The sequence below is a fragment of the Plecotus auritus genome, assembly GCF_963455305.1.
Source record: "Plecotus auritus genome assembly, chromosome: 7".
Lineage (NCBI taxonomy): Eukaryota > Metazoa > Chordata > Mammalia > Chiroptera > Vespertilionidae > Plecotus > Plecotus auritus.
The window spans coordinates 74,197,573-74,223,613 of record NC_137774.1 but is presented as its reverse complement, the minus strand read 5'-3'; the positions used below and the strand labels follow the sequence as shown (position 1 = coordinate 74,223,613).

Genomic DNA, 26,041 nt, shown 5'->3' with positions numbered 1-26,041 from the left:
GAAGTCAGCAGGGGGCTGAAATGCACTGTGACCACAGAGGCCATGCAGGTGGGGAGACCTTGCAGAATGGTGAGAAGGAGCCAGATATGGGAAGGCTGGGAAAACAGACTAAGCAAAGGCACCTAAGAGAAGCTAGGGGATGATCAGTACGTTTAGAGCAAAATGAACATGGGGTGGAGAGGGGTCAATCTAGGATCATATTTGCTATTTGGGATTTTCAATCACCTTGAGCCATCTTCTTCATCTCTGAGATTCCTCGATTGGTCCACCCCACATGCCCAGTGAGCTAAAGCTCTTGGGTGTCAGCCTTGGCCAGGTAGCTCAGTTGGTTAGAGCATCGTCCTGATATGCTGAAGTTGCAGGTTCAGTCCCCAGTCTGGCCACATACCAAAATCAACCAATGAATGCATAAATAAGTGGAACAATAAAACCCTCTCTCTCCTCTCTCTCCTCTCTTTCTCTCTCTCTCTCTCTCTCTCTCTCTCTCTCTCTCTCTCTCTCTCTCTCTCCCTCCCTCCCTCCCTCCCTCCCTCCCTCCCTCTCTCCTCTCTCCAGTTGTTTTTTTTTTTTTAAGAAGAAAAATCTCTTTAAGAACAAAAAAATCTATTGCATATCCACAATGAAATGAATGCTATGTTCCCCCAAAATTCAGGTTTTGGAATCCTAGCCCCCATAGTGATGATATTAAGAGGTGGTATTTGATTCCAAAGGGACCACCAGGAAGGTTACCTTTCATCTTGATTTTTCTCCACCCCATTTCTACTATTCAGTAACCCCACAACACAAATCCAAACATGCCCAGCGATTGCCAAGTGGATGCCAAGTGGCTCTTCTGCCATCAGCCCACAGGCCTCAGGAACACACTGCCTCCACAGCCCTTAGGGGCACAGAGGGACAGGTGGAGAGACCCCCTGACTACTGCTTCCCTCATCCCACTGCCCACAGCACCTGTATCAGCTCTCCTAGGCCCTCACAGCAGGGACTCAGGTCAGATCGTGGGCACCTACCCAAGATCCATCGATGTCCCCAGAGTCATTCGTCATTGCCACATTCTGTGCATGCGTCAGGAAGTGAAGGTACATCCTGTACTCAGATCTTCCTTATGTTCCTGGGCACAGGCAGCTCAGGGTCTGACAATTCACCCTTGACACACAGCTCAAGGTCACATATCCTTCAGATTCCAGTGGCAAGACTGGACTCCAAATGTCTGGATTTGGGGAACGAGGTATTCCATGGGGACAAGGTCCACAACGAAATGGCAGAGAATTGCTTGGGAGGAAGCATGTTGAGTTCAGAGTCAGCTTCCTTTCAGAGCTCTGACAAGCACTCAGCACCCAGTCTCTGGGCACAAGGCACATGACCGAGAGTAACAGAGAACAGAACACACTGTCTGCATGAGCTGAGGGCCCCATCTCCTGAACCTAAAGCAACACCCCACTCACAAGTCCTCACAAGCCCCACCAGAAGGCTATTCCTCCCTGCCCTCCCCAATTCCCTCTATGTTCTTTCCTTTTTCTTCCTTTCCTCTTCCACTGTCGCTTTGGGGACACTCACAAATGAGACAGGTTGATTAATTTCATATTTTGGCTGCAGTTGCAGAAATACCTTCCCTCAAACCCTGGCGCAGAAAGTAAAGATTTAATCAGTCTCTAGTGGAGTTACCTCTTACGCTCGAGAAGATCTCTGATGGGAGGCGAAGGAGGAGTTTTCAAACATTAAACTTTAACGAGCAGAGCAGGCAAACATATTGCTGCATCAACACCCAGCTTGGCCTCATTGGGGAGAAACCCGGGCTAGTCCATCAATCTCCCCAGATCGGTACTGTCATCCTCCTCAGCTCTTATTGCATTTGTGCAACCAGGGTGTGCAGGGAAAGCATTCCGTTAAATCAGTCAGCATGGAGGAAAGCCAGTAAGGGTGGGGGCTCTGGGAAGTTTTGCTAGGCTGATGGGGGCAAAGGGATTTGGGGGCTTAAAGGTGGAAGTTCACTCTTTCTATTCCTAAGTCATCCTCCCTTAGATTGCAGATAGTCCTTATTGCAGGAGGAGAAAAAACACAGAGGGAGAGAAGCGTTTGCCTTCAGAAAGATGATCAGGCAACAGTGAAAGCTAGCAGAGATCTGTGTTTCGGGAAGCATCTAGGCTAGGAGTCAGCACACTTTTTCTGGCCAGTGTGGCTCAGTAGGTTGAGCTTTGTCCCGTACACCAAAAGGTCGCCAGTTCAAAGATTCCTGGTCAGAGCACATGCCCAGGTTGTGGGCTCAACCCACAGTAGTGGGCATGCAGGAGGCAGCCAATAGATGTTTCACTCCCACATGGATATTTCTCTCTCTCTTCTCTCCCGTCCTCTCTCTCAAAAAATCAATAAAAACAAATTTTAAAAACAACACATGGAGAGAATCAAGATCCACTTTCTCCTCCCATGAAGGTTACTGCTTGGAAGTCAGAAGACCTCACTTTGATGGTTGATGAGTTAGTAGGAGAAGGTAAAGTCATTTCACTCAGACCAAAAAAGCATAAATGTATCTGTGGCTACAAGACCTTTGGATATACTGTGCTCTCTCTGCTTAAAATATTCTTTGTTCCACTTTTACTCAATTAAATCCTCCTCATTTTTCCATCTCAACTGAGATTATAGACTTCAGAGACGACCTGTCTGGTGTTTCCCACGCCTGCCAAGCACTCTGAGCATCCTGTACTTTGCTCTTATTGTAATTGTATCTTAATATGATGGTCTCTCTTCCCTCATTAGACTGTAAACTCCGTGAGGTCACACCAGCACTGAGCACACAGCACAGGGCCTGGCCCAAAGGAAGTACTCAGTGAATAGGCATGAAATAAATGGGCATGAAAGACTTTAATTAGAATTGTAAAACACAATTACCTGTGACCTCTGAGTTTCCCCTCATCCAACAAATCCTCGTGGAAACCCTTGGTTTATCTGCAGAGAGCAGGGCTGCGCTTGGTCTCCCACCCAATGTGCAGCAGCACTGTTGCGGGGGAGGCTCACTAAGACCGATTCCAGGTCCTACACCCCATGTCTTGGGCAGTAGGTCTGGGATGGACCCTGGGAATTTGCAATTCTAACCAGAGCCCAGTGATGCTGTTGCTGCTGGTTCACAATTCTCAGCTCTAATGTGGGTAAACCACACATGAGAATCACCAGGGAAGCTTTAAAAATACCAATGCTGGGGTTCCAACCTAGACCAATTAGATCTGAATCTCTGAGACTGGGATGTGGACATTGTTAGATCTGAATCTCTGAGACTGGGATGTGGACATTATCTGCTTTCTGTTTTGTTTTTTAAAGCCCCATGGTGATTCAATGCGCAGTTAGGCTTAGGAACAACTGGTGCTGGATGTTTATAGTACAAGAGCGGTCCTCAGGCTGGGCTCCGTCCTGGCCGCGGCTGGGCTGCAGTGGCAGTTTGAGAATGTGCTGGGAGTTCCCCTCAGGGTCCTGCTCGGGGCTGCAGGACCGCTCCTGGGCACGTGTGAACGGCACATGAATGCAAGCAAAACTCAGTGAGGATTCATTACAGTTGTTGTTAATCTATTTTCACTGCTTTAAGAATTCCATTGTATAAAGATACTACAATGTTTTCACCTACTGAACGATTTGGGGCTATTGTGGATAGACTTCTATAAACATTCTAGTATATATATATATATATATATATATGTAAAATTTGGTGAACATATGTGTGCATTTCTTGTGGACAAAAGAAGCCAGATGCAAAGGAATGCATATTGTGTGGTTCTGTTTATACGAAGTTCAAGACAGGCAAAATTAACCTATGCTCAGATAGTCAGATAGCGCTGGGGAGAGGGGGTGAGGAGGGGAGGGAGTCCTGATGTCCCAGATACATTAACTCTGTGATAATGTGTCAAGCTGTACTCTTAATATCAGCTCCTTTCTGTATATATAGAACACTTCAATTTTTAAAATGTTCATTAAAAATAAAAACTCGCAGCACAGGGGTGTATGTACTGCCCACCCGTGGCCTGCAGGGGGCGCAGCGGCCTCATGAACTCTGCTCTCCCAGCTCCTGCTCTGGTGTGAATCTGGCTGGCCAGGTCTCCTTGAAGGTGCAGGGCTGCCTGAAGAGCAGCAGATGCTCTGAGCTACACGCGGGAATACCCAGAGGAGCCAGGGCAAGGCCTGGCCACACTCACCTTCCCCAGCCCTCAGCTTAGCACCACAGCAGGCCAGAGATTCTGTTCTCAAAAGCTCTCAGCATCCCAAAGCAATTCTACCTGAAAGAGACTCAGGATAGCAATGCTGGGTTCCTAGGGCCTCTCTCTCTGAGTCGCTGCACACAGAGAGGCAGGGTGATGTGGCTAAGAGTCAGGGTGACCTGAGTTAGAGTCCTGGTGCTGTCATTGCCAGTTGGGTAGCCTTGAACAAAACCCCAAACCTCTGTTTCTTGCTCTGTGAAAGGAGGAGATACCACCCACCTCATGGGGTTGTGGTGTCTGGTTCAGAATGTCATCAGTCGCTGTTATTTCTACCAAACTGAACTAGACAATGCCAGCACAGAGGGCCCCTTCCCCTCCCTCCTCCAGGCAGCACTAATTGATCACAGAAGGGCATTAGGAATCCACCTCCTCACACCCAGCCAGCTCTGCCACATACAAAAGCTGAGGATGAGTTCATGCCAGACCAATGGCTACAGCTCATGGACTTCTGATCTGAGAGATGCTGGCCGAGGTCAGCCTGCTGGCAGCACCATAGTCAGCAGCAGCTGGAACAATAGCCCGGGACTGGTCGACCTCCTTCCAGATGCTCTGGGCTGTGAGATGTCCTAAGATTCAGCACTTAATGGTGCCAAGAAGGCCAGGAGCCACCTGGAACGCCCGGGTTTGGTGGAGGGAAAATGATGGCTTGGGAGCTACAACTGAGAGCCACATCCCAGCTCTGGCACCTAATTAGCTGCATGACCCTGAACAGGCTGCTTGGCCTCTCAGAGACATCTTATAGGATGACATGAGAGCTACATGTAGTCATTGTGTCAGGCACCTGGCACATGACAGAGCTTGAGCGGATATTGGTTCCCCCTGCCCTGGTGGCTCTGGGCTTGTGAGATAACAATGATAGCAACAATAATAACACCAGCTAATATGTGAGGGCTTACTACATGATGTGACACCATAGGTAGGCACCATGGTCCCCATTTTACAGACAAGGAAAATTAGTCCTAAGACAAGTAAAGACAAGGACATCATCTTGCCCAAGGTCACACAGCCAGGTAGGGCTAAAAGTTGGGACTTGAACCCAAGTATGTTTAGTTTCAGAGCTGCGCTAATAACCTACCTGGCTGTATTAGAACTTAAGCCAAATTCTCACCTCACCCCATGGTCCCTGACTCTTCACTTTAAGCACTGAGTTGAGCACAGTCAAGAGAGAGGATAGCAGAGGTCAGAGAAGAAAGCTGGACGAAGCTGTCCATGACCTGGGACTTCCATGATGCAGGAATGTCTCACTTCTCCCTGATCCACCTCCAGAGCTTCAGCGTCATCCAGAGCTGCCACTCAGTAGCAGTGTGACTTCAGGAAAGTTAAGTCACTCTCTGAGTTGCAGTGTCTTCATTTATGAAAACGCAAATAATGCCTGAAATGAAAACTGAAAATGTCTTTGCATGGATTAAATGAGATGACATGTTCAAGTCCATTGCGTACATCAGCTCTCGAGTTTTAGCTATTATGTCATCACACCACCACCATCCTCCACGATCGCCATCATCACCAATTATCATTAACATCATCGTCATCATTATCTTTTAATCACCAGCATCCTCCACTATCATTAATATCATCATCACCACCGTCATCACCATTATCCTCCATCATCAATCTCATCCATTATCAATATCACCATCATCATCCCATAATTCTCCATTTTCATCACCAATACCATCCATTATCATCACTGTCATCACCATCATTACCCTCATCCTCTGTAATCATCACCAAAACCATCTATTAACATCATCATCCTCCGTTATCATCACCCACACCATCTATTACCATCACCATCATCTCCATTATCATCACCAACACCATCTTTTAACATCACCATCATCCCCATAATCCTCCATTATCATCACCATCACCATCATCACCATCATCCTCAGTTATCATCACCAACACTCATCATTTTAAGGATACAATGTGTATCAAAGGTGTAGCACATGAAAGACAAGAAGGTATTTGATAAAGCTTGCCTTGCCTGCAGGGTAGACATGAGCTCCAACATCTTGGAAGACATAACCATTACCGCTGTCTTGCTCCTTAGACTCCACGTGCCATTGTCTCAAGCACACAAGAGAATCCCAGGAATAGTAAAGAAGGCTCTAATGCCTCCATTTCCCCAAAGCACAGCCTCTGGACCTTCCTGGACAAGGACCAGGATCAGCCCTCCTCCACTGAGTTTCCAGGAGAGAGGGGCCAAGTCCACCTTATCCTTCAGTTCCACCAAACAATCCAGAGTGGCCCAGAGCCAATCCATGCTGCCAGATCCTGCAAGGTGATCTTCATACCATGTTTGGCTCCTTTCTGTCTCCTATTTTTCCACATCATTCCCTCATTCATTAAAAAATGTAATAAAGGAACATCTCTTTCCCAGGTGCTGTGCTAGGAATTCAAAAAACAGTAGAGAACAAGATGGTCCTTATCCCTACCTTCAGGAACCTTTAGTCCAGTGGGACAGTTGGACACTTGACAGATGATTATAGCTGTTCTTATAGCTACAATGGGTTCCAGGGAGCTTTTATAGCATACTAGAGGCCTGGTGCACGAAACTCGTGCACTTGGGGGGGGGGGGAGCGGTGATCCCTCCGTCTTGCCTGTGCCCTCTCGCAGTCCCAGTCCGGAAGCCCTCAGAGGATGTCCAACTGACAGCATGAGTCGGCAGTCAGACATCCTTAAGCACTGCCGCAGAGGTGGGAGAGGCTCCTGCCACCACTGCTGTGCTCGCCAGCCACAAGCCTGGCTTCTGGCTGAGCAGCACTCCCCCTGTGGGAGGGCACTGACCACCAGGGGGCAGCTCCTGTGTTGAGGGTCTGCCCCCTGGTGATCAGTGCACATCATAACGACCGGTCGTTCTGCCGTTTGGTCAATTTGCATATTAGCCTTTTATTATATAGGATAATGTGGAGCCTGACCTAGTTGGGGAACTTCAGGAAGGCATCCCTGAGGAAGCAACACATAAGCTGAACCCTGAACAATGAGTAGGATTTCTCTCAGTGAAGGGACAGGGAAAAGTTGGGAAAAGGCATTCTGAGAAAAATAAGTGTGTGCAAGGCCTGGAGGCATTTGGAGGGACCTGAATCTCCACCAAGGCAAGGATGTTTGAGGATAAAGAGAATGAGACTAAGCTGACAAGATAAAGGGGGTTTGGACTTTGCTGGGTCTATTTTAAGCCAAGCAAAGGAGCCATGGATTTTATTCTTAAATCCTTGGAAGTCATTAAAATTTTTTTGTAAGTTAAAAAAAAAAATACCTGAGTCTTACCAATGCTTGCTTTGTACTCTGAAATGAGAAGGGCATTGAGTCTTGGTCAATGTCTGTCTACCCCGGGGACTGATCCAAGTAAAGCCAGAAGTGGACTTGAGAGAGAGAGAGAGAGAGAGAGAGAGACTGGTCACACTGACCAGGGGAGAGAGACACTCTGAGCACTTCCCCGAGACAGCATTGTTTCCTCCAATCGAGAAGACCTGACAGATGACTGGCAGGTGGGCATTCTGAGCACTTGCTGCCATCTGCCCAAACCTTCTTTCCTCCAGTCTCCCCATCTGTCCAGGGAGTCCACACATACCAGTAACCTGTTAACTGTAAACAGTGATGGAGTTTAATACTGATGTCTGCCAGGAATGGCCCTTTGGCTCCTCTCCCCTTGCTAAGAAGATAAGACATCCAAGTTGGAGGTCAGATGGAGAACAAGAAGTTCCATGGAGCCCCCTTGGTCCAACTCTCCAAATGCCCTCTCCATCACCTCAATAATGGGTCGTTTCAGGAAGTAAGATGACCCTGGATGGAATGCAAGAGTCACCCTCGATCACTGACAGCCCTGCAGTCGCGTGCTTCTCATCCCTGGGACCTCCTGTGATGAGAGGGGAGGCAGTTTGCATTGCAGGACATTTTTATAGGGTTTTAAGTGTTATTACTTTAGAGAATGACTGGAATAAAGCAATTCTTAGAAGAAGTGCTTCAGGGGAGAGAAAGGAATTGTCAAAATTAGAATAAATTATTGGGAAGCAGGGAGAAGGGAAACTAGCTCATACTGAATTAGGAGCTGGGTGCTTTGCATGTGCTGCCTCTTCCAATTCTCACAGTAATCCTATAGCATGACGATCATCATCTCCATTTTGCAGATAAAAAAAAATAGGTCCAAGACAATAATGACAGCTCTAAGGTCACAGTCTTAAGTGACAGAGAAGAAATCAGAACACAAATTCTATCTCAGTCCCAAGCCACGCTCGCTCTTGTGCTCCCACCCAGGGTGCACTTTCACAAGTGCTTCTAACGTTCCTGACAGTGCTTAAGAAAACTTCTTAAAGCAGTTCCAGGGTAATGGAGACTCCAGGTTAAAAACCTGGGGCTTCAGAGTCAAACTGCCTGCGCAAGTTACTTAACCTCTGTAAGTCTTGATTTCTTCATCTGTAGTATCTCTCTGTTAGAGTTACAATGAATAAATTTTAAAATCTATGTAAGCCCCTGACATTTGGTCTGTGCTTACTATTTGTAATATTGTCATTATTACTAAGCATATCATCATGTACTCTAACTGTGGTAGGGCACCTCAAAGATGGTCCCCAATGATCTCCACCTCCTGGTTTCGCACCCATGTCTAATCCCCTCCACTTAAGTGTGGGCTGATTAGCTCCTAATGAAAGGAATAAAGCAGGAGCGATGTGATGTCACTTCTTTCTTTGGGTGTCCTCTCTCACTTCTTGGCTTTCACTAAGGGAAGCCAGTACCCAATGAGCTGCCCTGTGGAAAGGCCCATGTGGCAAGGAAGTCATGTTGAAGACCTGAGGTTCTCAGTCAAACCAGTGTCATGTGTGAGTTTAGAAACAGCTCCTCCCAGTCACGTCTGAGACCACTGCGGCTCTGGCTGGCTTCTTCATTGCAGTCTATAAGAGATCTTGAGGCAGATCATCTGCTAAGCACAACTCCTAACTCACAGAAATCATGCGATAATAAATGGTGGTTCTTTTAAGCCACAAAGTTTTGGGGTAATTTGTTACACAGCAGTAGATAACTAATTTGCTCACTCATATCTATATTCTTTCAACAAGCCTTCACTTTATCGGCAGATCAGGAGGTGATATTTCAGCTCTGATCCTGTCTGGAGTATGATGGAAGACAAATCAGCATATCCAGAAGTAGTGAGGTTTGCTGTATTTCACACTTCATAATGTGGAGCCTGACCTGACAGCCAGGACTCCATACAAATAGGAAGCTGTCCATCTATAAGATGAGATCTGAAAGGTGTGGAAACTGGAGACAATCAGACCTGAAGGAGCCATAGCAATCTAAAGCAACACCACGGTGCTACATTGGGGGAGGGGCATGACTTATGCGATCAGTCAGCAAGGCTCCCTCTGCAAGCAATGTCAAACTCGTGGCCAGCGGGCTGCATGCCTCATTTATTTAAATGGGCAGGCATTGGGACCAGATCTGGGAAAGCGTGATCTCAAAGAGAGAGATCAGCAGCGACGGAGTGCGTCCTGATGGACTAGTGATGTCTGCCAAGAGCATCTGGTACACATACACTACATTAGCCATCTTTTTTTTTTTTTAATCCTCACCCGAGGGTATTTTTTCCATTGATTTCTAGAGAGAGAGAGGGAGGGAGAAGGAGGGCTGGGAGAGAGAGAGAGAGAGAGAAAGAGAGAGAGAGAGAGAGAGACTGGTTGCCTCCAGCATGTACCCCTACCAGGGCTGGGGAACCTACAACCAAGGTATGTGCCCTTGACCAGGAATCAAACCCATGATCCTTTGGTCCATGGGCCAATGTTCTAACCACTGAGGTGGCCAGGGCCACTTTTATTTTTGGTGCCTCTAGAAAGACTCCAGACAAAAAGGTGACTATATCCCATTACAGCACCCAGGTCATAGAGAACTTACCTCTGACAATGAGAACATTTGTATCACCACCCCCATTCATGCTTTATAAATGTTTTCAGGACCTGCATAGCCGTGACTATAGACAGGAAGCTGTGAACATGGGCTATAGACTTGAAGGCTCCTTCTGGAGTTAGAATCTGTGACACTGATGTGGGACCCATTTCATTGACTATGAGCATTGATGGTTGCATCTGCCTTATAGGGTCACTTCTCAGGGAAAATTCAAAAGCAATGGATTGGAAAAGGATGTTATGACCCCCAACTGCTTTCAGTCTCCAAAGAACAATGGTTGACACGTTACTTTTTGCCCTTCAGAACCTGGAGAATATCCCTTGTCCAGGGAGCAAACTAAGCCCAAAGACACACTCCTGGCTCCCAGGGGAAGCTGCTTGCCCAGAGGCCTCTGGAAGGGTAGTAAGTGCCAGGATGGCCTGCTCTGTGCACAACAAGGCATGTTTGGAAACAGGAATAGCACAAATGCCCACACACTGCCCTGTACCCTGGACAGACACCTTTAACTAGGCAAGACATTCTTTCTCAACAGACCTGGGTGTGATTTCAGAATCTGGGTACATGCAGAACTGTAAGCACCACCCATAATCAGCAGCGTTAGCAAGCAAAATTAGATTGGAATCAAGTGTGTGCTTTGTCTTCCTTCCTGGCTCACACGCCGACGTCTGCCAGCAGCCCTGGCTCTCTTCTTGTATGGGCTTCGCCCAGGAAAAGTCACACCTTACCAGCCAGCCTGGCTGGGCCCAAGAGGCAGGAGAAACCTCCAGCACACATCTGCCCAGCTTCTCCTTGGCCTGGGAAGCAAACTCCTTGCTCCCAAGTGCAGAATGGAGTGTAAGGCTCCTTCAGCAAGCAGGAGTGCTCGACACAAGAAAGTCATCTGTGTCCACAGCCAGAGAAATAAGGCCCACATCCCCTGCCCCAGACACTTAGCAGCTCACTTGAACCAGGAGTCTTCTAAGTCCTGGGTCTCTGGAAGAGATTGGAAAAGGCATCTGATGGTGATAGGGTTTATCATGTGACTCACCACAGTGAGAGCTGCTAATGTAGGAGTCTTACAGGACAAAGGTCCCTGTCACCACTATCTAAGGGGGTGGCGCTTAGGAGTGGAGTTGTGCTCCTCCAAAATTTGTACTCTGAAGTCCTAGGCCCAGGTATCTGGGAATGTGACTATATTTGGCAATAGGGTCTCTAAAGAGATAATTAAGGTAAAATGAGATCATTAGAGTGGGCCCTAACCCAGTATGCCTGGTGTCTTTATAAGAAGAGAAGATTAGGACACAGGTAATGCAAAGGGAAGATTATGTGAGGACACAGGGAGAAGATGGCCATCTACAAGCCAAGGAGAGAGGTCTCAGAAGGGACCAGCCCTGCCACACTTTGATCTTAGATGTCCAGCCTCCAGAACTGTGAGAAAATGCAGTCTGTTATATAAACCACCCAGTCTGTGTGGTTCATCTGAGCAACGTAATTCAAAGGCTGGTGGAGAAATTTTAGCCTAAGTGAGGTACACACTATCGTCCTTTTCCAAGATGCGGCAAATGCCAGGATCAGAAGACAGACACACAGTTGGGTGATCATCATAGCTTTGAGAGCTGAGGGTGTGTTTCCATGCAGCTGTCCTATGGAGCAGAACATAGAGAGATGCAAGCCAGCGTGCATGGACGCCCACTGTAAGGCAGCTACTGGTCTGAGTAAGAATGCAGTGTGTAAGACCCCGATCTTGCCGTGGATGACACCAGTTTAATGGGGGAGCCAGATATCAAAAGAAAAATCAACTGGACATGAAAAGTGCCACCACAGAGGTGTTTGGACCAACGTGGATATAAAGAGAAAGAACAAACTCCTTCCCCTTCAGTAGAGAGCATTTGAATATTTTTAGAATTGATATACTTGTGTGGAGTACCAGGCACTAGTGTTAAATGATAGGATCATGTATGTGGCCACAACTGTCATGACTTTCTTTGTCCACCAAGAATACAGGTAATTTAGCAATATCTACTAAAATTTAAAATGCTCACACCTTTTTTTTTATATTGATTTTAGAGAGAGTAATGGAGAGGGATAGAGAGATAGAAACATCAATGAGAGAGAAACACCATAGATCGGTTGCCTCCTGTACATCCCCACACTGGGGATCAAGCCCGCAACTGGGTATGTGCCCTGACCTGGAATTGAACTGTGACCTCCTGGTTCATGGGCCAATGCTCAACCACTGAGCCATACTGGCCACACCTTTGACTAAGCTGCTCCGCCTTCGGGGACATATTCTACATGGATTTCCTTGCAAAATATGTTAAGATATATGTATAATGATGTTCACTGAAATATTGTTTCTAAGAGCAAGCCAGTGGAAACAGCCTGTCAAACAAATCATGGTACATCTATATGCTGACATGTTATGCAGTCATCACAAGAAAAAAAAAATAGAACTATTTGTGCTGATGTGGACAAAGCTCCAAGATACAAGAAGAAAATAATCAAGTCACACAAAAAGTGCATTAGGTATGACCACTTTGGTGTCAATGTTCAAGGCAGCATATACACATTCACATACACACTAGCATGGCCGCAGGTGATTGTTCTAGAAGGGATCAGGAGCAACTGGGAAGTAGGACAGGCTGGGCTGGGGGTGGGGAGATGGGGCATTTTGTACCTTTCTGTCTAAGGGGTGTGTTTTTAATGTCAGCAGGGGTTGTCTAGGCAGTCGGATGATGCGACATACCTTGGTTTTCTTCTTTATACGTGTCTATGTTTTAGAGAAATGAAACCATAGGAGTTGCTTTTTATCTACACATGATGTATAGATGGAGGAGGTGTTTCTGGACAGGTAACAGGTATGCGTGTGCTTTTATCTCGCCCTCCTGGGTCTTTGAGGGAGATTAGGAGAAAAAAAACCCGTCAGCTTCCACCTGCAGTCAAATGTTTCAGCACACATCATTAGATTCCCTAGAGAACGGTGGTGATTTCTTTTGTGTGTCTCCCATTGAAAGGAAACTCAAATCACAGGTCACGCTGTGAATCTGAGACAGCTCCCACCTCCCGGGAGGACCCCGCGCCCTGGGCACCTGAGTGGCCCCAGTTCCCAGCAGGCCTGGGTGTTCAAACCACCTCCTGACTGAAGAAAGAAGGGCCTATGGACCTCCTGGAGGCTGGGCAGAGGGAAATAGAGACACTGAGAACCAGGCTCTGCCTCTGTATCTGGGCAAAATGCCTGCTGGAAAACAGGAGAAAACTTTGGGCTCAAGAAGTGTTTTAGAAAACCCAAGCCTTTTTTTGTCCACCATGAATACAGATAACAGGAGTGGAGTGATTCTAAGGAAATGTACTCCATCTGCAGCTCAGGCTCTGGGTGTGGCTCTGGGAGTGGGGCGCCTTTGGAATTAGAGAGACCTGGGTTCCAATTGCATCTCCACCCTCTCCTAGCTGTGTGGCCTTGAACAAGACACCTAACTTCTCTGTGCTGATAGTCCTTGTTCTAGGGGAGGAGATGAACAACAAACACACCAACAAGCCAGTCAAATGACAGCACCAAGATTTGACAAGTGCCATACAGGATATCGAACAAGTGCTGTAATAGAGAATAGCAGGGGTCTCGCTCAAAAGGTGGCATTTTAAAAGACTCCATTTTAATGTAGTGGAATAAGCCACATCTTGTCCATTTTATGAGCCAGGGGAGGGAACAGATGGCACATGCAAATTAGGAGAATTTGAGAGGAATTTAATAAAGAAACTACTTACAAAAGTGTGGGCAAGGGGTAGGGGAACCACAAGAAATAATACAGTGCTCTGGGACTAGTAACAATAGGATTACAGGCTCTGCCACCATCTCTGAGCTTAAATACACACAGAGGGGGTTGCGTGAGATCTTAGTTTAGGAATGCAGCAGCCCACTGGAGGGAGCAAGGTCTATAAATGCCCTGCCCATTCCTCTCTCCCCCTATACCTGCTGTGGCTCCCTACTGCTGAAACCCAACCAGCAGCCAGTGAGCAAAGGAGCCTGGTGCTGTAGTTTGGCACAATGCTGAGTAGAGAAAGGCAGAAAGTAGATCTGGAGAGATAAGCAGTTGTTATCCATCCATCCATCCTTCTGTATGTTCTCAGAGTTGACTAGCACTTCTAATCCTGCTTTCATAAGGCCAGTGAGAATGACCTCATGTGTGTTTCATGTGTGTCTGTTTAACTTAAAATCCTCAACGATTTGCTACAGACACACTTCGCGCAAGGGGCTTTCACCATCCAGAGCTTTAGGCAGGGGTCCTCAAACTACGGCCCGCGGGCCACATGCGGCCCGCCAAGGACATTTATTCGGCCCGCTGCGTGCCGCTGCTTGTCCTGCTTAGCAGCCGACTCGTCCTGGGCCCGCAGTGTGCATAGGAATTTGTTCATAGTTTGTTTGTTTTTTAAAACTATAGTCCGGCCCTCCAACCGTCTAAGGGACAGTGAACTGGCCCCCTGTTTAAAAAGTTTGAGGACCCCTGGCTTTAGGGGTTCCAGGTAGTCCATAATGCTGCCGCTCTGACTCCACATTAAATATGCAACTGCACATTTATTATCCATTCCTGGAAGGCACACCGGCCACTCCGCCACCAGGAGCACACAAACCCCAAACACACTCAGCCTCCCTCTCCGTTGTCCACTGTAATTCTGCTGCTCGAATGGACCGTGTGAACACCATCCCACTTTCAGAAAGCAAACTCCCTTTGCCAGTCTCACCTAAACTGGGATGAAAATGCTAAGGCTCTGAAATTTACTTAGCTGAGCCAAGCCCCATGGAGGAGGTGACATCCCGCTGTAGAATCACAGGACTGTTGGCTGCTTTGGCTGTCACCTGCTCTTCCAAGGGAGGTGGGGAATGCAGAATTTCAGTTCTCTGGGTGGGGATTCCTTGCTCCCTCCTTACTGAGCTGCTGGAGCTAAAAAGAATGATTGCCTGCCCTGGCCAGTTTTGCTTAATGGCTGGAGCATCGGCCCGCAGACCAGAGGGTCTCAGGTTCGATTCCTGTTCCAGGGTGTATACCTCGGATGCAGGTTCCCCAGTCCCTTTAGGGAAGTATGTGGGAGGCAACCAATCAATGTGTCTCTCTCACATCGATGTTTCTCTCTCTCTCTCTCTCTCTCTCTCCCTCCCTCCCTCCCTCCCTCCCTCCCCCCCCCCTCCACTCTCTAGAAATAAATGGGGAAAAATATCTTCGGGTGAGGATTAAAAAAAAAATAAGAATGGTCACCTAAGAGTGGAGAAGCCATTAAGCCAGGCTGGCCACCATGGTGTGCAAGAAGAAACACAGTTTGGGTTGAATGAGCTGAGCTTTCCATCACATCTTTTCTGTCTGAGCCACCGAAAAATGTCACACTAAATGGCAAGGGAAGGACAATAGTGCCTGAGCCAGACATTCCCTTCAATGACACAACACATCGTTCAGCAAGTTTGTATCTCCAGGGAATGCATTCTGCAATCAGAAAGCTGTGAGGCATCCACGTACGGAATCCATCCTGACATACAAGCCCATCAGAAAAGGGGAGAGTCTGGTGTCACATACACCCACACTCCCCAACATGGACTTTGCAATTAGGATGAGTGATAAGGCAGTGACTGCGGATCAAAAACAATCTAGAGAAAATCAGAACTAACACCATTAGCTGTCCCATCCCTACTCAGCATCTTGTAGATTAAGGGAAACAGCCAGGGCAATTACTTTAATCACTTATGCAAAGTAAGACTGTTTCCCAAATTGGAAATGACAGTCCGGGCCACCTGGAAGGGAAGACAGCCTGTCCCCCGGGTGAGTGGAGGGCGGGGGCACGGAACTGAGCCTGGTCCTGAGTCTTCGCTGGGTCATGAGATGATCATAATCAAAATCACTATCTCCTTCACCAGTACCATCGTCATCATCAAATCCATAAATGTAAAGGTCTCCAGTGGAACTTTTCAGTGGGAAAGCAGGCACCAAGTACCCACATGATGCTAAGAGATATTCCTCTAAAAGACTATATGGCCCTGGCCAGTGTGGCTAAGTTGGTTGAGCGTTGTCCTGCACACCGAAAGGTCACAGGTTCAATTCCTGACTGGGCATATGCCCAGGTTCTGGGTTCAATCCCCGGATGGGGTGCATACAGGAGGCAACCGATGGATGTTTGTCTCACATTGATGTTCCTCTCTCTCTCTGTCTCTCTCTCTCTCTCTCTCTTTCTGTTTCTCTCTCTCTTCTTCTCTCTCTAATCAATAAAAACATTTAAAAGAAAAGATTGTATGGTCAAGTATATCAGCATATTAAAGGCTCTGATAAGCCCTACAGTGAAGAAATCTAATGAGTTCATTTCCCAAACTTACCTGACAACAGAAAAGAAGAAGAAAAAAAAAAGCTGCTCTGAGAACTCAACACTATGAACACCCTACACAACCTCAGCTGTACATTAGAGTCACCTGGGAAGTTTTCCAAAATACTAACACCTGAGTCCACCTTGGTGTAGGTGAGCTGACCACATGCCAGCTTGACCCTGCCATGCCCACCTTGAGACCACACCTAGCACTTCATCACCACCCCCCAGAACAGAGCCAACAGCACAAAACACTCATAGGAAAAGGACATTTTGCTGAACAGCCCACAGGTCGATGAAAGAGGAAGATGTTGCAGAACTTCCCGACAATCCTTTTTAAAGATCTTTGATCTTTCTCCCAAGTTTTTCTCCAAATGGCAGCTGCTTTGTGTCTCTCTTCTCCTCTTCGTCCATTACTCTCTCTGCCCACTGGTTTCTAACCCTCTATTATCCTAACCAATTCCCCTTAGTCCTGCCAGTGGCTCAACAGCAGTGCTCTGTTCTCACTTAAACAGCTCCCTGGGCCTTGCCCCCAACCCAAATAGCTTGTCCGAGTGTGTTTTCCAAATCGATACACATAAAAACGCCAGTTACAGAGTTCAATGTGTACTCTTGCAGCTAAATGGAGAGGTATACATTCTTATAAGACTAACTGGGAGGACTACACTGAGAAAGGTTACCCAGGAGGGCTGCATGGGAGAGGTGATGAAAGGATTCATGTAGAGCAAGCATGTCAAACTCAAAGGCTAACACAGGCCAATAAATGAGGCATGCGGCCTGCGGGCTGTGAGTTTGATATACTTGATGTAGAGGAAACAGGGAACTACCTAGGGGTCAAGGGCGGGGCCTGCACACATCCCAAAGGCTGGGAAAGGAGCTGAGGGAGGCAGCAAAGGTTTATGTAATGATAAAACAAAGGGCTTCGATGGAGCAAATAATAATACCCAGCATGTGCCTTGCCCTCAGCATGCACCAGACACCATCCTAAACACTTAGCTTATCTTCCGTTGCTTAAACCCACAATAGCCAGTGAGATGGGTACTGTCATCCTAGCAAGTGAGGAGCAGGGCTGGGATTTGAATCCAAGCAGTCGTCTTCAGGGTCCATTGGCTTAACCACTGCATTGAAGAGTAATGAGCTCCACCACCGAGATAAACAAGGCCAGTTAGGCAGGCGTGGTGATTAGGCTCCAGAGTAGGGACCAGCATTGCCTTGGAGCTTATAAGAGATACAGGCCCTGGGCCTCCCTCCAGACTTACTGAATCAGTTCTGCATTTTAACAAGAGCCCCCTAGGGGCTTCCTCCACACACTGAAACATGAGTGGTGCTGGTCCAGACCTCTGGGATCCATAACAAATCTAATTCAAGGAGGGAGCAGGGTGGGTGGGATCAGAGCAGGTAAAAGCCAGGAGGAGCTACTCTGGGTAATACATTTCCAAAGCCACAGGTGGCAGCAGTCATTTCTGAATGTGAACAAAACAGGTGTGGTTAGGAACCAGAGCCAGGTCCAGGTACTAATGGCTCTGCCACCACCTCAGATGTGTGAGCTTGGGCAAGTTATAAAATCTCCAAAGACTCACACCATCTAAAGTGGATGCAAAGGATAGTTCCTCATTGATTGTTGTGCAGATTAGGTGAGCAATTTCTTTTTGGAGCTTAGCACAGTGCCTGTTACATGTTAACCCCTCCACCTCATTAGTATCACTATGACTGTGTCAAAATTGTACCTTATGGACATTAAACTGACTCTGCAGATCCCCATTATAGTCACAAAGTCTGGGAAGAAGGAAGAAGGTGCAGAGAAATGCAAAATGCAGGTGAATTAAATTTCCTCATCTTGCCTGGACGGAGTTCAAAGATGCCATTTCATTCTTGACTTTGACTATTAGGGAAACAAGCATTACAGCATCCTTTACAAAGGAGTGAAAGGCAACCACATGAGGAATTAATAACAGGATGCCTACCTTCAAATCAGCAGGCAAGATGAAAGCAAATCAAACAATCTGCAGAGCCCAGGAGAGAGAAGATAAATGAAGCAGCACAAAAAGTTCTTTCTCAGGAATAATCTTTTAAATGACAGGAGTTCAAACATACCTGTTATTATAAATGTCCTCTATTAAAAGGCAATGATTGCCCTGGCTGATGTGCTCCATGGTGAGAGCGTTGGCCTGCAATTCCCAGACTGGGGGAATAAACAAGATTCATCTATGGACTACTTCCAAGAGACAGTGGCAACAAAAGGAAACAAAAAAGAAAGAATACCAATGACAGGGTGTGTTCAGGCCATAGGAACCAAAGGAAGATGGACAGCAACCTTGATTTCAGAGAAATACAGTACAGAAAGCATCATCCAAGCTCAAGATGGCCATCCTATGTAATAAAAGGCTAATATGCAAATTGTTCCCTGGACCGGGAGTTCAATCAGGGAGCAGGGCCACCGGCTAACTGCCCGTGGCCCCTCCCCCAGGATGACCCCGCCCCCAATCGCCCCCGCAACCCTGATCAGGGCAGGCCAGCCGGAACCCACCCTTGCACAAATTCATGGACCAGGCTTCTAGTTTTCCATTAAAAGGTTCGATCCATAACCAATGCTCATTGATAGATAGCCTTTGTGGATCAAATGAGCTCAAAATAAATAAAGCACAAATTTTGACCAGCACAAAAAACAAACAAACAAACAAACAAAAAAACCTAATAGCAGATGTATAGTAACTTTTGGAGACCCAAACAAACCCATTTCAGTTAAAAAAATCAATGACCCAAGAATCCTGAAGTGTAAAATTAATAAGGTTTGTCAGGTAGAGAGCACACCTTTACAAGTGTACAAGTGTACAAGGAGTATTTCAGAACAATTAGCCAGATTTGCCCATTTATCTATGCACCCCATCCATCCACTGATCCATCCATTTACTGATCCACCCACCCATCCACTCATCCATCCATCTATCCATCTATCCAATGTATATTAAGAATCTACTCCATACCCGCTATCACACAAGGTGCTGGGGACCCAACAGAATACAAAGGCAAGGAGCTTCTTATTACGAAAATACAGATCCCCACCCTCCATGCACAAAAATAAAAAGGGGGTGGATATCAAAGTAATTAAAACAGAAGCCTGATGATAAGCAGTGGGATGTGATAGGGTGTAATAGGAATAATAAGGTGTCAGCTAAGGTCTCAAGTTTTCATTCAACAAGACATGTGAAGACAAGTGAACAAGAAATGGTTCTCTTGCATATTTAATAAGAGAGAGTCAAGTCAATAAACATGAGAACAAGGAGAGGATATTATTGCAGATAGTGCTACATGCCGTGAAGAAGGTAAACAGTCAACAGAAGAGCACTGAGGGGCAGGAGAGATTCTGACACTTGGGCCAGTCACCCAGACTTCCTGAAGGAAGTGGCATTGGCTCTAGAGCTTCCAGGACCAGGGTGGTAGAGGAGAGGTCAGCAAGGTGCCCAGGAGCTTCCCACATCAGGGTGTCTGGGCATTATCCACAGGACCATGAGAAACCTCTGCATCTGCTGGGTACTTTTGGCAAGTAATTCCACGTGGCTCTGCTGGGCCCTCAGGCCACCATGGGCTCCGTAGGGAGCCAGACCTCCTCTCAGCCAGAGCGACCTAGGCAGGCAGCCTTGCAGCACCCACCAAGGGTCAGAGGGTGAATCCTGCTCTAATTACACTGGTGATTTCTAACTGACGGTTGCTGAGCAGGAAAGATGTCCCTTCTACTAGGAAATGATCTCCAGGAAGCCCGTCCCAAGTTCTCCAACTGGGAGGGTGCTGCGAATTTAAACAGCTGACAAAAGTGTGGGAGACCCATTCCAAGACATCTGAAAAATAAGCGAGGAGCCTAGATGTTAGGGAGGAGACTCCGCACACCCCTCCCTGTTCTGAGGCAGCAGTAGAAAGAGCAGATACTCCGAGGCCCTGCTTTTCATCCTTGTCCCGCCTCCAGTGAGCTGGTGAACTGGGCGGGTTATTTGCCTCTCCGAGCAGGAAGTCCCAGACCTGCAAATGGGTTTAAAAGTAATCTTTCTTGAGGGGTCCACCTGGCACACAGGAGGTGTCTGAGAAATTCCAGACCCTTCTCTCTGGGTTCTCCCACACCTCTTGGTCAGAAGCTCTGGAGCCAGGAGGGGGAAGGAGGATGAAAGGGAGGGAACCGCTAACCACAGCAGTTACTATGCTCCCTGGTGATGTTGGCAGTAGGTTAAAGGGCTGGTGATTATAAGATTCTCTCCCCGTGTTCCCGTGACGGCGAATAACGGAGACATGAAGATGGAGCATCCATCAGACTTGGAGAGGAGGCAGAGGAAGGCAGGTGATCAAAGGAATAAATGTGTTGCAGTCTGAACACAGCCTGCCTGCTTTCATCCCTCTGGGAGGAGACGCAAGGACTCCCACTCCAGCCAAAACACACTCTTTTCTTACCCAAACCAGCCTGAGTGGGGTCGTAGATGTGGCAGATTTTCAGCACAGACCCCTTCGGGGTTCATCATCTCCTTGGTGTGGCCACATCTCCCAGTGCTCAGCCAAGCACTCCGAGCTACGCCTGAGAAATATGCCACTGCCAAGGAGACTTACCCATTTTGAAAGGTCAGAGAATCACTGCCATTGGAACTTGTGCACTGAGCAGGTGTAAATGCACCCAGCTCCCCCGTGTGCTTTATCATGCTCAGGAGAGGGGACCCAGGGAAGGGCAGCCTCCGGAAGTCACTTTCCAGGCAGAGCATTTAACTGCTTGGTGGCTGGGGAGCCAGGGACTCCCTGGGCACGGGACCTACCTGCCCGTGTCACCTTTATCACTCTCTTCTCCCTCCCCTGAGAAGCAGCTGCCTCCAGCTTCCTGGGCTGTGAGCTATGCTAGGGACTCAGACCCACCCTGCCCAGTATCATGGAGCCTCCCTCCCGGAGAAGGATGAACAACTCCTCACCCCAATCACCACAGTATTGAGAAGGCAGGATGCAAAGTCAGTTAAAAACAACAGTCACCTTGGCCACAGACACCAGATCATCTGTTCTGCAATATGCTGGTTACTAAACCACTAGGAAGAGAGAAGAACTGAATGCCATTCCCCCAGTGGGAATTCTCATTTTCTCGCCACCAACTTAGAGCTTCCTAGCATCTGAAGATGCTCTGGGGCTTGTGGGGGTCCAGGAAAACCAGAACTATACAGAAGTTTAAAAAAATATCTACCACACTAGTGTGAAAAACACTGATGCCTGGGGGAGTCTGGGGAAGCCTGCAGACACAGCAGGAAGAATCCAGGCTGTGGAAATGTATAGACCTGGGTTCAAACCTCAGCCTTGCTGCTTACAAGCTGTGTGGCTATGGGCAAGTTACTTCACCTCTCTGGTCTTCTGCCCCTCCATCATGGACCAGGTAGATGATGAGACCTCGTTGGCCTATGTGCTGTGGAGATTTAGGCAAATGCAAGTGTTATCCCATGGCTCACAGCTGATACACAATGACTTACTATTCTATCACGTTGACTTCATCAGCCCTGACAAAGGAAGAGAGATACTGAGGAACTAGGTCAACCAACCTACCAACAAACCAATGCAATCAAATGACCCACAACCTCATAGACTTTCCTAGGTTTAGCGGTCAAGGTGCCAGTGGGTAAAGAGGGCAGATCAGGGGCCAGGAAATCCCCAGGAGAGATTGGCCAGAAGGTGGACATTTGGTCCCATGAATGAGAGAAGCTGTCTGCCCTCCTCTCTCCTTCCCACCCCTGCTTCCTCCAGTACAGCACAAAGAATAGGACATGCTAACCAAGGCTGACACCCCCAGATGCAGGACAGAATGGTTGGAGACACAGGCTCCAGAGCCAGAATGCCAGGCTCCAAATTCCAGCAGGCCCTGGGGAGACCTTGCTGAGACCCAGTTTCCTCGTGTAAAAGAAGGGAACAGTTGGGTGGCAGTTCTTCAAAAAATCAAATATAGAATGACTACCCGATCCTGCAATTCCACTCCTGGGTATATACTCAAAAGAACTGAAAACAGGTGTTCAAACAAATACTTGTGCAAACCTGTTCACAGTAGCACTATTCACAATCACCAGAAGGTAGAAACAACCTAATTATCCAACAGGTGAATGGATATACAGATGTGATCTATTCGTACAATGGGACATTATCCAGCCATCAAGGAAATGAAGGACTGATACCTGCTACAACGTGATGAAACTCGTAAACATTATGTTAAATGAGAGAAACCAGTCATACAAGCCCACATATTATTTGATTCCAATTCTATGAAATTCATAGAGACAGATAGCAGATTAGTGGTTGTGGGGAAGGGAAATGGGAAATGACTATTACTTGGTGATGAAAATGTTTAGAGCTGGTGGTTGCACAACACTGTGAATGTGCTAAACACCACTAAATTGTTCACTTTTTAATCGTTCATTTTGTTATGTGAATTTCACCTGAATTAATTATTTTAAAAAGAAAAAAAAAGTAGTTGCTGAAATTCTTCTGCCCATAACTGGCAACCAGCAGCAGCAGCCTGGGAGGGGTACTCCAATGAACAGTGACTCTGACAGGAGGGGGAGGGGCAGTGAGAGCACAGAGCACTCAATCACCACTCAAAGAACAGAGACCTCAGCTCCAGGCTCCCACAAAGCCTCCTTTGCCACTTAAACCATTCCCAGTCCTCTCAAGGGCCAGCCGTGTGCCTCTGCAGTCCCATCACACAGGCAATTTACATGTGTAATAAAAGGCTTCAGTCTTGACACTAATCTCAGAAAAAAATTTTCTTACATTTGTATTAATTCTCCATCCGAGTTTTAATTGAAGAGAGGATACAGCATCACAAGGGAAATAAAACCTTACTTCATCTATGCGAAGGCCATGTGGCTTCATTAGAAATTACATTAGTTCCTCATTAAGCAACAATAATAACGTAGAACCGGAATCAATAAAAAAAAATGCATTGCCTCAAGGTATAGATCCATTTGGTGCAATTATATCCTTGCATGGCCAACTTCAGGTGGCTTCAATGCTCATGAAAATGTGACGTGACGCTGGAAGAGAAGGCTTCCTTCATTCACCTTTGAAGCTGAATGACGAAATAGAGGCAAAGGCGTGATTCCCATCCTCTCAACAACTCTCATTGTTGCTAATAAGAAGCCATGTAACCACCCACCCTCTCAAATCCCGGCAAAACTGATTCCATTTTTAGAGTTCATACATTAAAGGTGCCAAGTAGGCATCTCTCACCAGCCTTCCCTTATCCATTAGTAGTGACTGTTCTGTATAAGGGTTGAATTGTGCTGTGGTTGACTGTAGATGTCTGCCTTGGGCCCAGGGTTGGAGTGCTATGCCTGGTGGCAAGTATATGCCAGTTATGCCCAGGAGTCTCTCCAACTGGGAGGTCAAGTTAAACAAACAATAGGCTACTAGCACTGATGATGCCCACCTCCTTAGCCACGCCCCCTAAATGGCGGGACTGGGTTTGCATAGTAATCAAGTACATGAGACTATCTCACCCCCTTCATTTCCAACAGGACTTAACAAATATCCTAAGTCAGGACAAAATGGGTATTTATCTCACCCTTTACCAGGCTGTATGTCAGGGACAGTAGATCCTGCATAAAATAAAATAAAAATACAAATACAAGAAACATTGAAACAATTGCTTTTCCTTTGTTTTTCTTCTAGACAAAATAGCTTCATTCCTTAGAAATAAATATTTGATTCATTCATTACACAAATGTGCATTGAGTGCCTATGTGCCATGGGTAGTCAGACATCAGGGAGGCAGTCAGGGACCAGATCAAGTCCTTGGAGGTCAACATGCAGAGTTTGGATGTTTTTCTGAGCCAGTTGGAAAGCCACAGGAAGATTTTTTAAGCATGTTTTCACAGAACCCAAAGCCACACCCTATTCAGCTCAGTGGCCCCGACTGTCCCCCGTGGAGACACCTGACCCACACACCTGCTCACTTGTTCTCAGAGCACCGAGCCAGCTCCCAGCACAAAGCAGCCCTGGCTGAGCCGCACAGACATTGTGAGACGCGAATCTCAGAACCAGCCTGCCCGGAGCCAGCTGTCCTTCTCCAAGTCAAGAAAACCTCTTCCTTCCTCTCTCTCTCTCTCTCGCTGCCCTTCTCTCTGGCTCACACTTCTACCATATTTCCTACTGCCTCAGGTAGTTTCCCACCCAGAGGAGGGAAGACACCACCCCCTCACCTTTTGTCCTTCAGATTGAGTCCCTTTATCATGTTCCTGTGGGCTCCACCAGCACCTCCGACTCCAAGGCAGAGAAATAAGAGAATCCCTTTCTGGGCCTCTGCCTGATGTCAGGAATTCCCCCACTGCTGGCTGGTCGCAACCAGGGCTCCAGGCCCACGAGCTGTGTCAGTATCTTAACCGAGCCAGTACCTCAAAGACAGAGACTGGACACTGCTCTGCTCTGCTGCCCGCAGTCTCGGGCCCAGCAGACCTGGCCACTGGAGAAGGCAACAGTCAACCCTTGCCTCCCACCAGCACCCGCTGCTGAGTCTCAGGCTCCTCAGCCCAATTCATGGGTGGGCATGGGATTAAATGAGACACCAGTGCCTGGTTCACAGACAGCACTCAATAAAGACCCGAGTGTCAGGAGCCATTAGTAGCATGTTTATTATCATTGTTGGTCAAGCCCATGACCAAGAGATTAACAGTGAACATGGGCTAGGACCAGCCAACATTCAGTTCACAAAAAGAGAAATCGGATGACACTGAGCTATAGCCACAATTTGAATGCAGATAATCCATAGGGTGGATGCTGGGTAGATACCTGAAGGGTGAGCCACTGCTCCTCCTACCCCTTCCCAAAGGCTGTTACACAGGCACCCCTGTGGCACTTCCCTCTGGTTTACAAGGTGTAAACAAGAGAGCCTGTCCTCTCTGCCTGTGTTGAAAGGCACAGACAGGGTAGAGTGCCTGTCTTCTCCCACCTCAGTGTCTGGAACACTGTGCTGCTGGCTCAGGTGGGTCTGTGGCCTCAAGCTTAAAAGGGAAGTACATACACCAAGAGCAAGTGCACAATGGGGAATACACACTGAGAGTGAGTGCACAAGGGGGGTATACATACCGAGAGTGAGTATACAAGGGAGGTACACACTCAGAGAGTGAGTGCACATGGGAGATATACACACCAAGAGTGTATGCATAAGGGAGGTACACACACCAAGAGTGCATAAGGTGGGTACACACATCAAGAGTGAGTGTACAAGGTGGGTACACACACCAAGAGTGAGTGCACAGGGAGCTACACACACTGAGAGTGAGTGCACAAGGGAGGTACACACACTGAGAGTGAGTGCACAGGGAGGTACACACACAGAGTGAGTGTACAAGGTGGGTACACACACCAAGAGTGAGTGCACAATGGAGGTACACACACAGAGTGAGTGTACAAGGGAGGTACACACACAGAGTGAGTGTACAGGTGGGTACACATACCGAGAGTGAGTGCACAGGGAGGTACACACACTGAGAGTGAGTGTACAAGGTGGGTACACACACTGAGAGTGAGTGCACAAGGGAGATCCCTGGTCTCCAAGTGATGGTTTGGCGGGGGGGGGGGGG

The 26,041-nt window shown here is 47.4% G+C and overlaps 1 protein-coding gene across 9 annotated transcripts in view; it reads right to left on the bottom strand.

Annotated features, from left to right (window-relative positions):
- The window catches only part of RBFOX1 (RNA binding fox-1 homolog 1), a 2,122,525-nt gene that overhangs the window by 1,917,622 nt on the left and 178,862 nt on the right, over positions 1 to 26,041 (bottom strand). Inside the window, exon 1 of one of the 9 annotated variants that reach the window (XM_080678240.1) lies at positions 1,008 to 1,310. The exons of the other annotated variants lie outside the window; for them this stretch is intronic. Coding sequence (XP_080534366.1) covers positions 1,008 to 1,082 — 75 coding nt within the window. The 5' untranslated portion in view covers positions 1,083 to 1,310. Of the gene's footprint in view, positions 1 to 1,007; positions 1,311 to 26,041 lie in introns of those variants that run through there. 9 annotated transcript variants of the gene reach the window in all.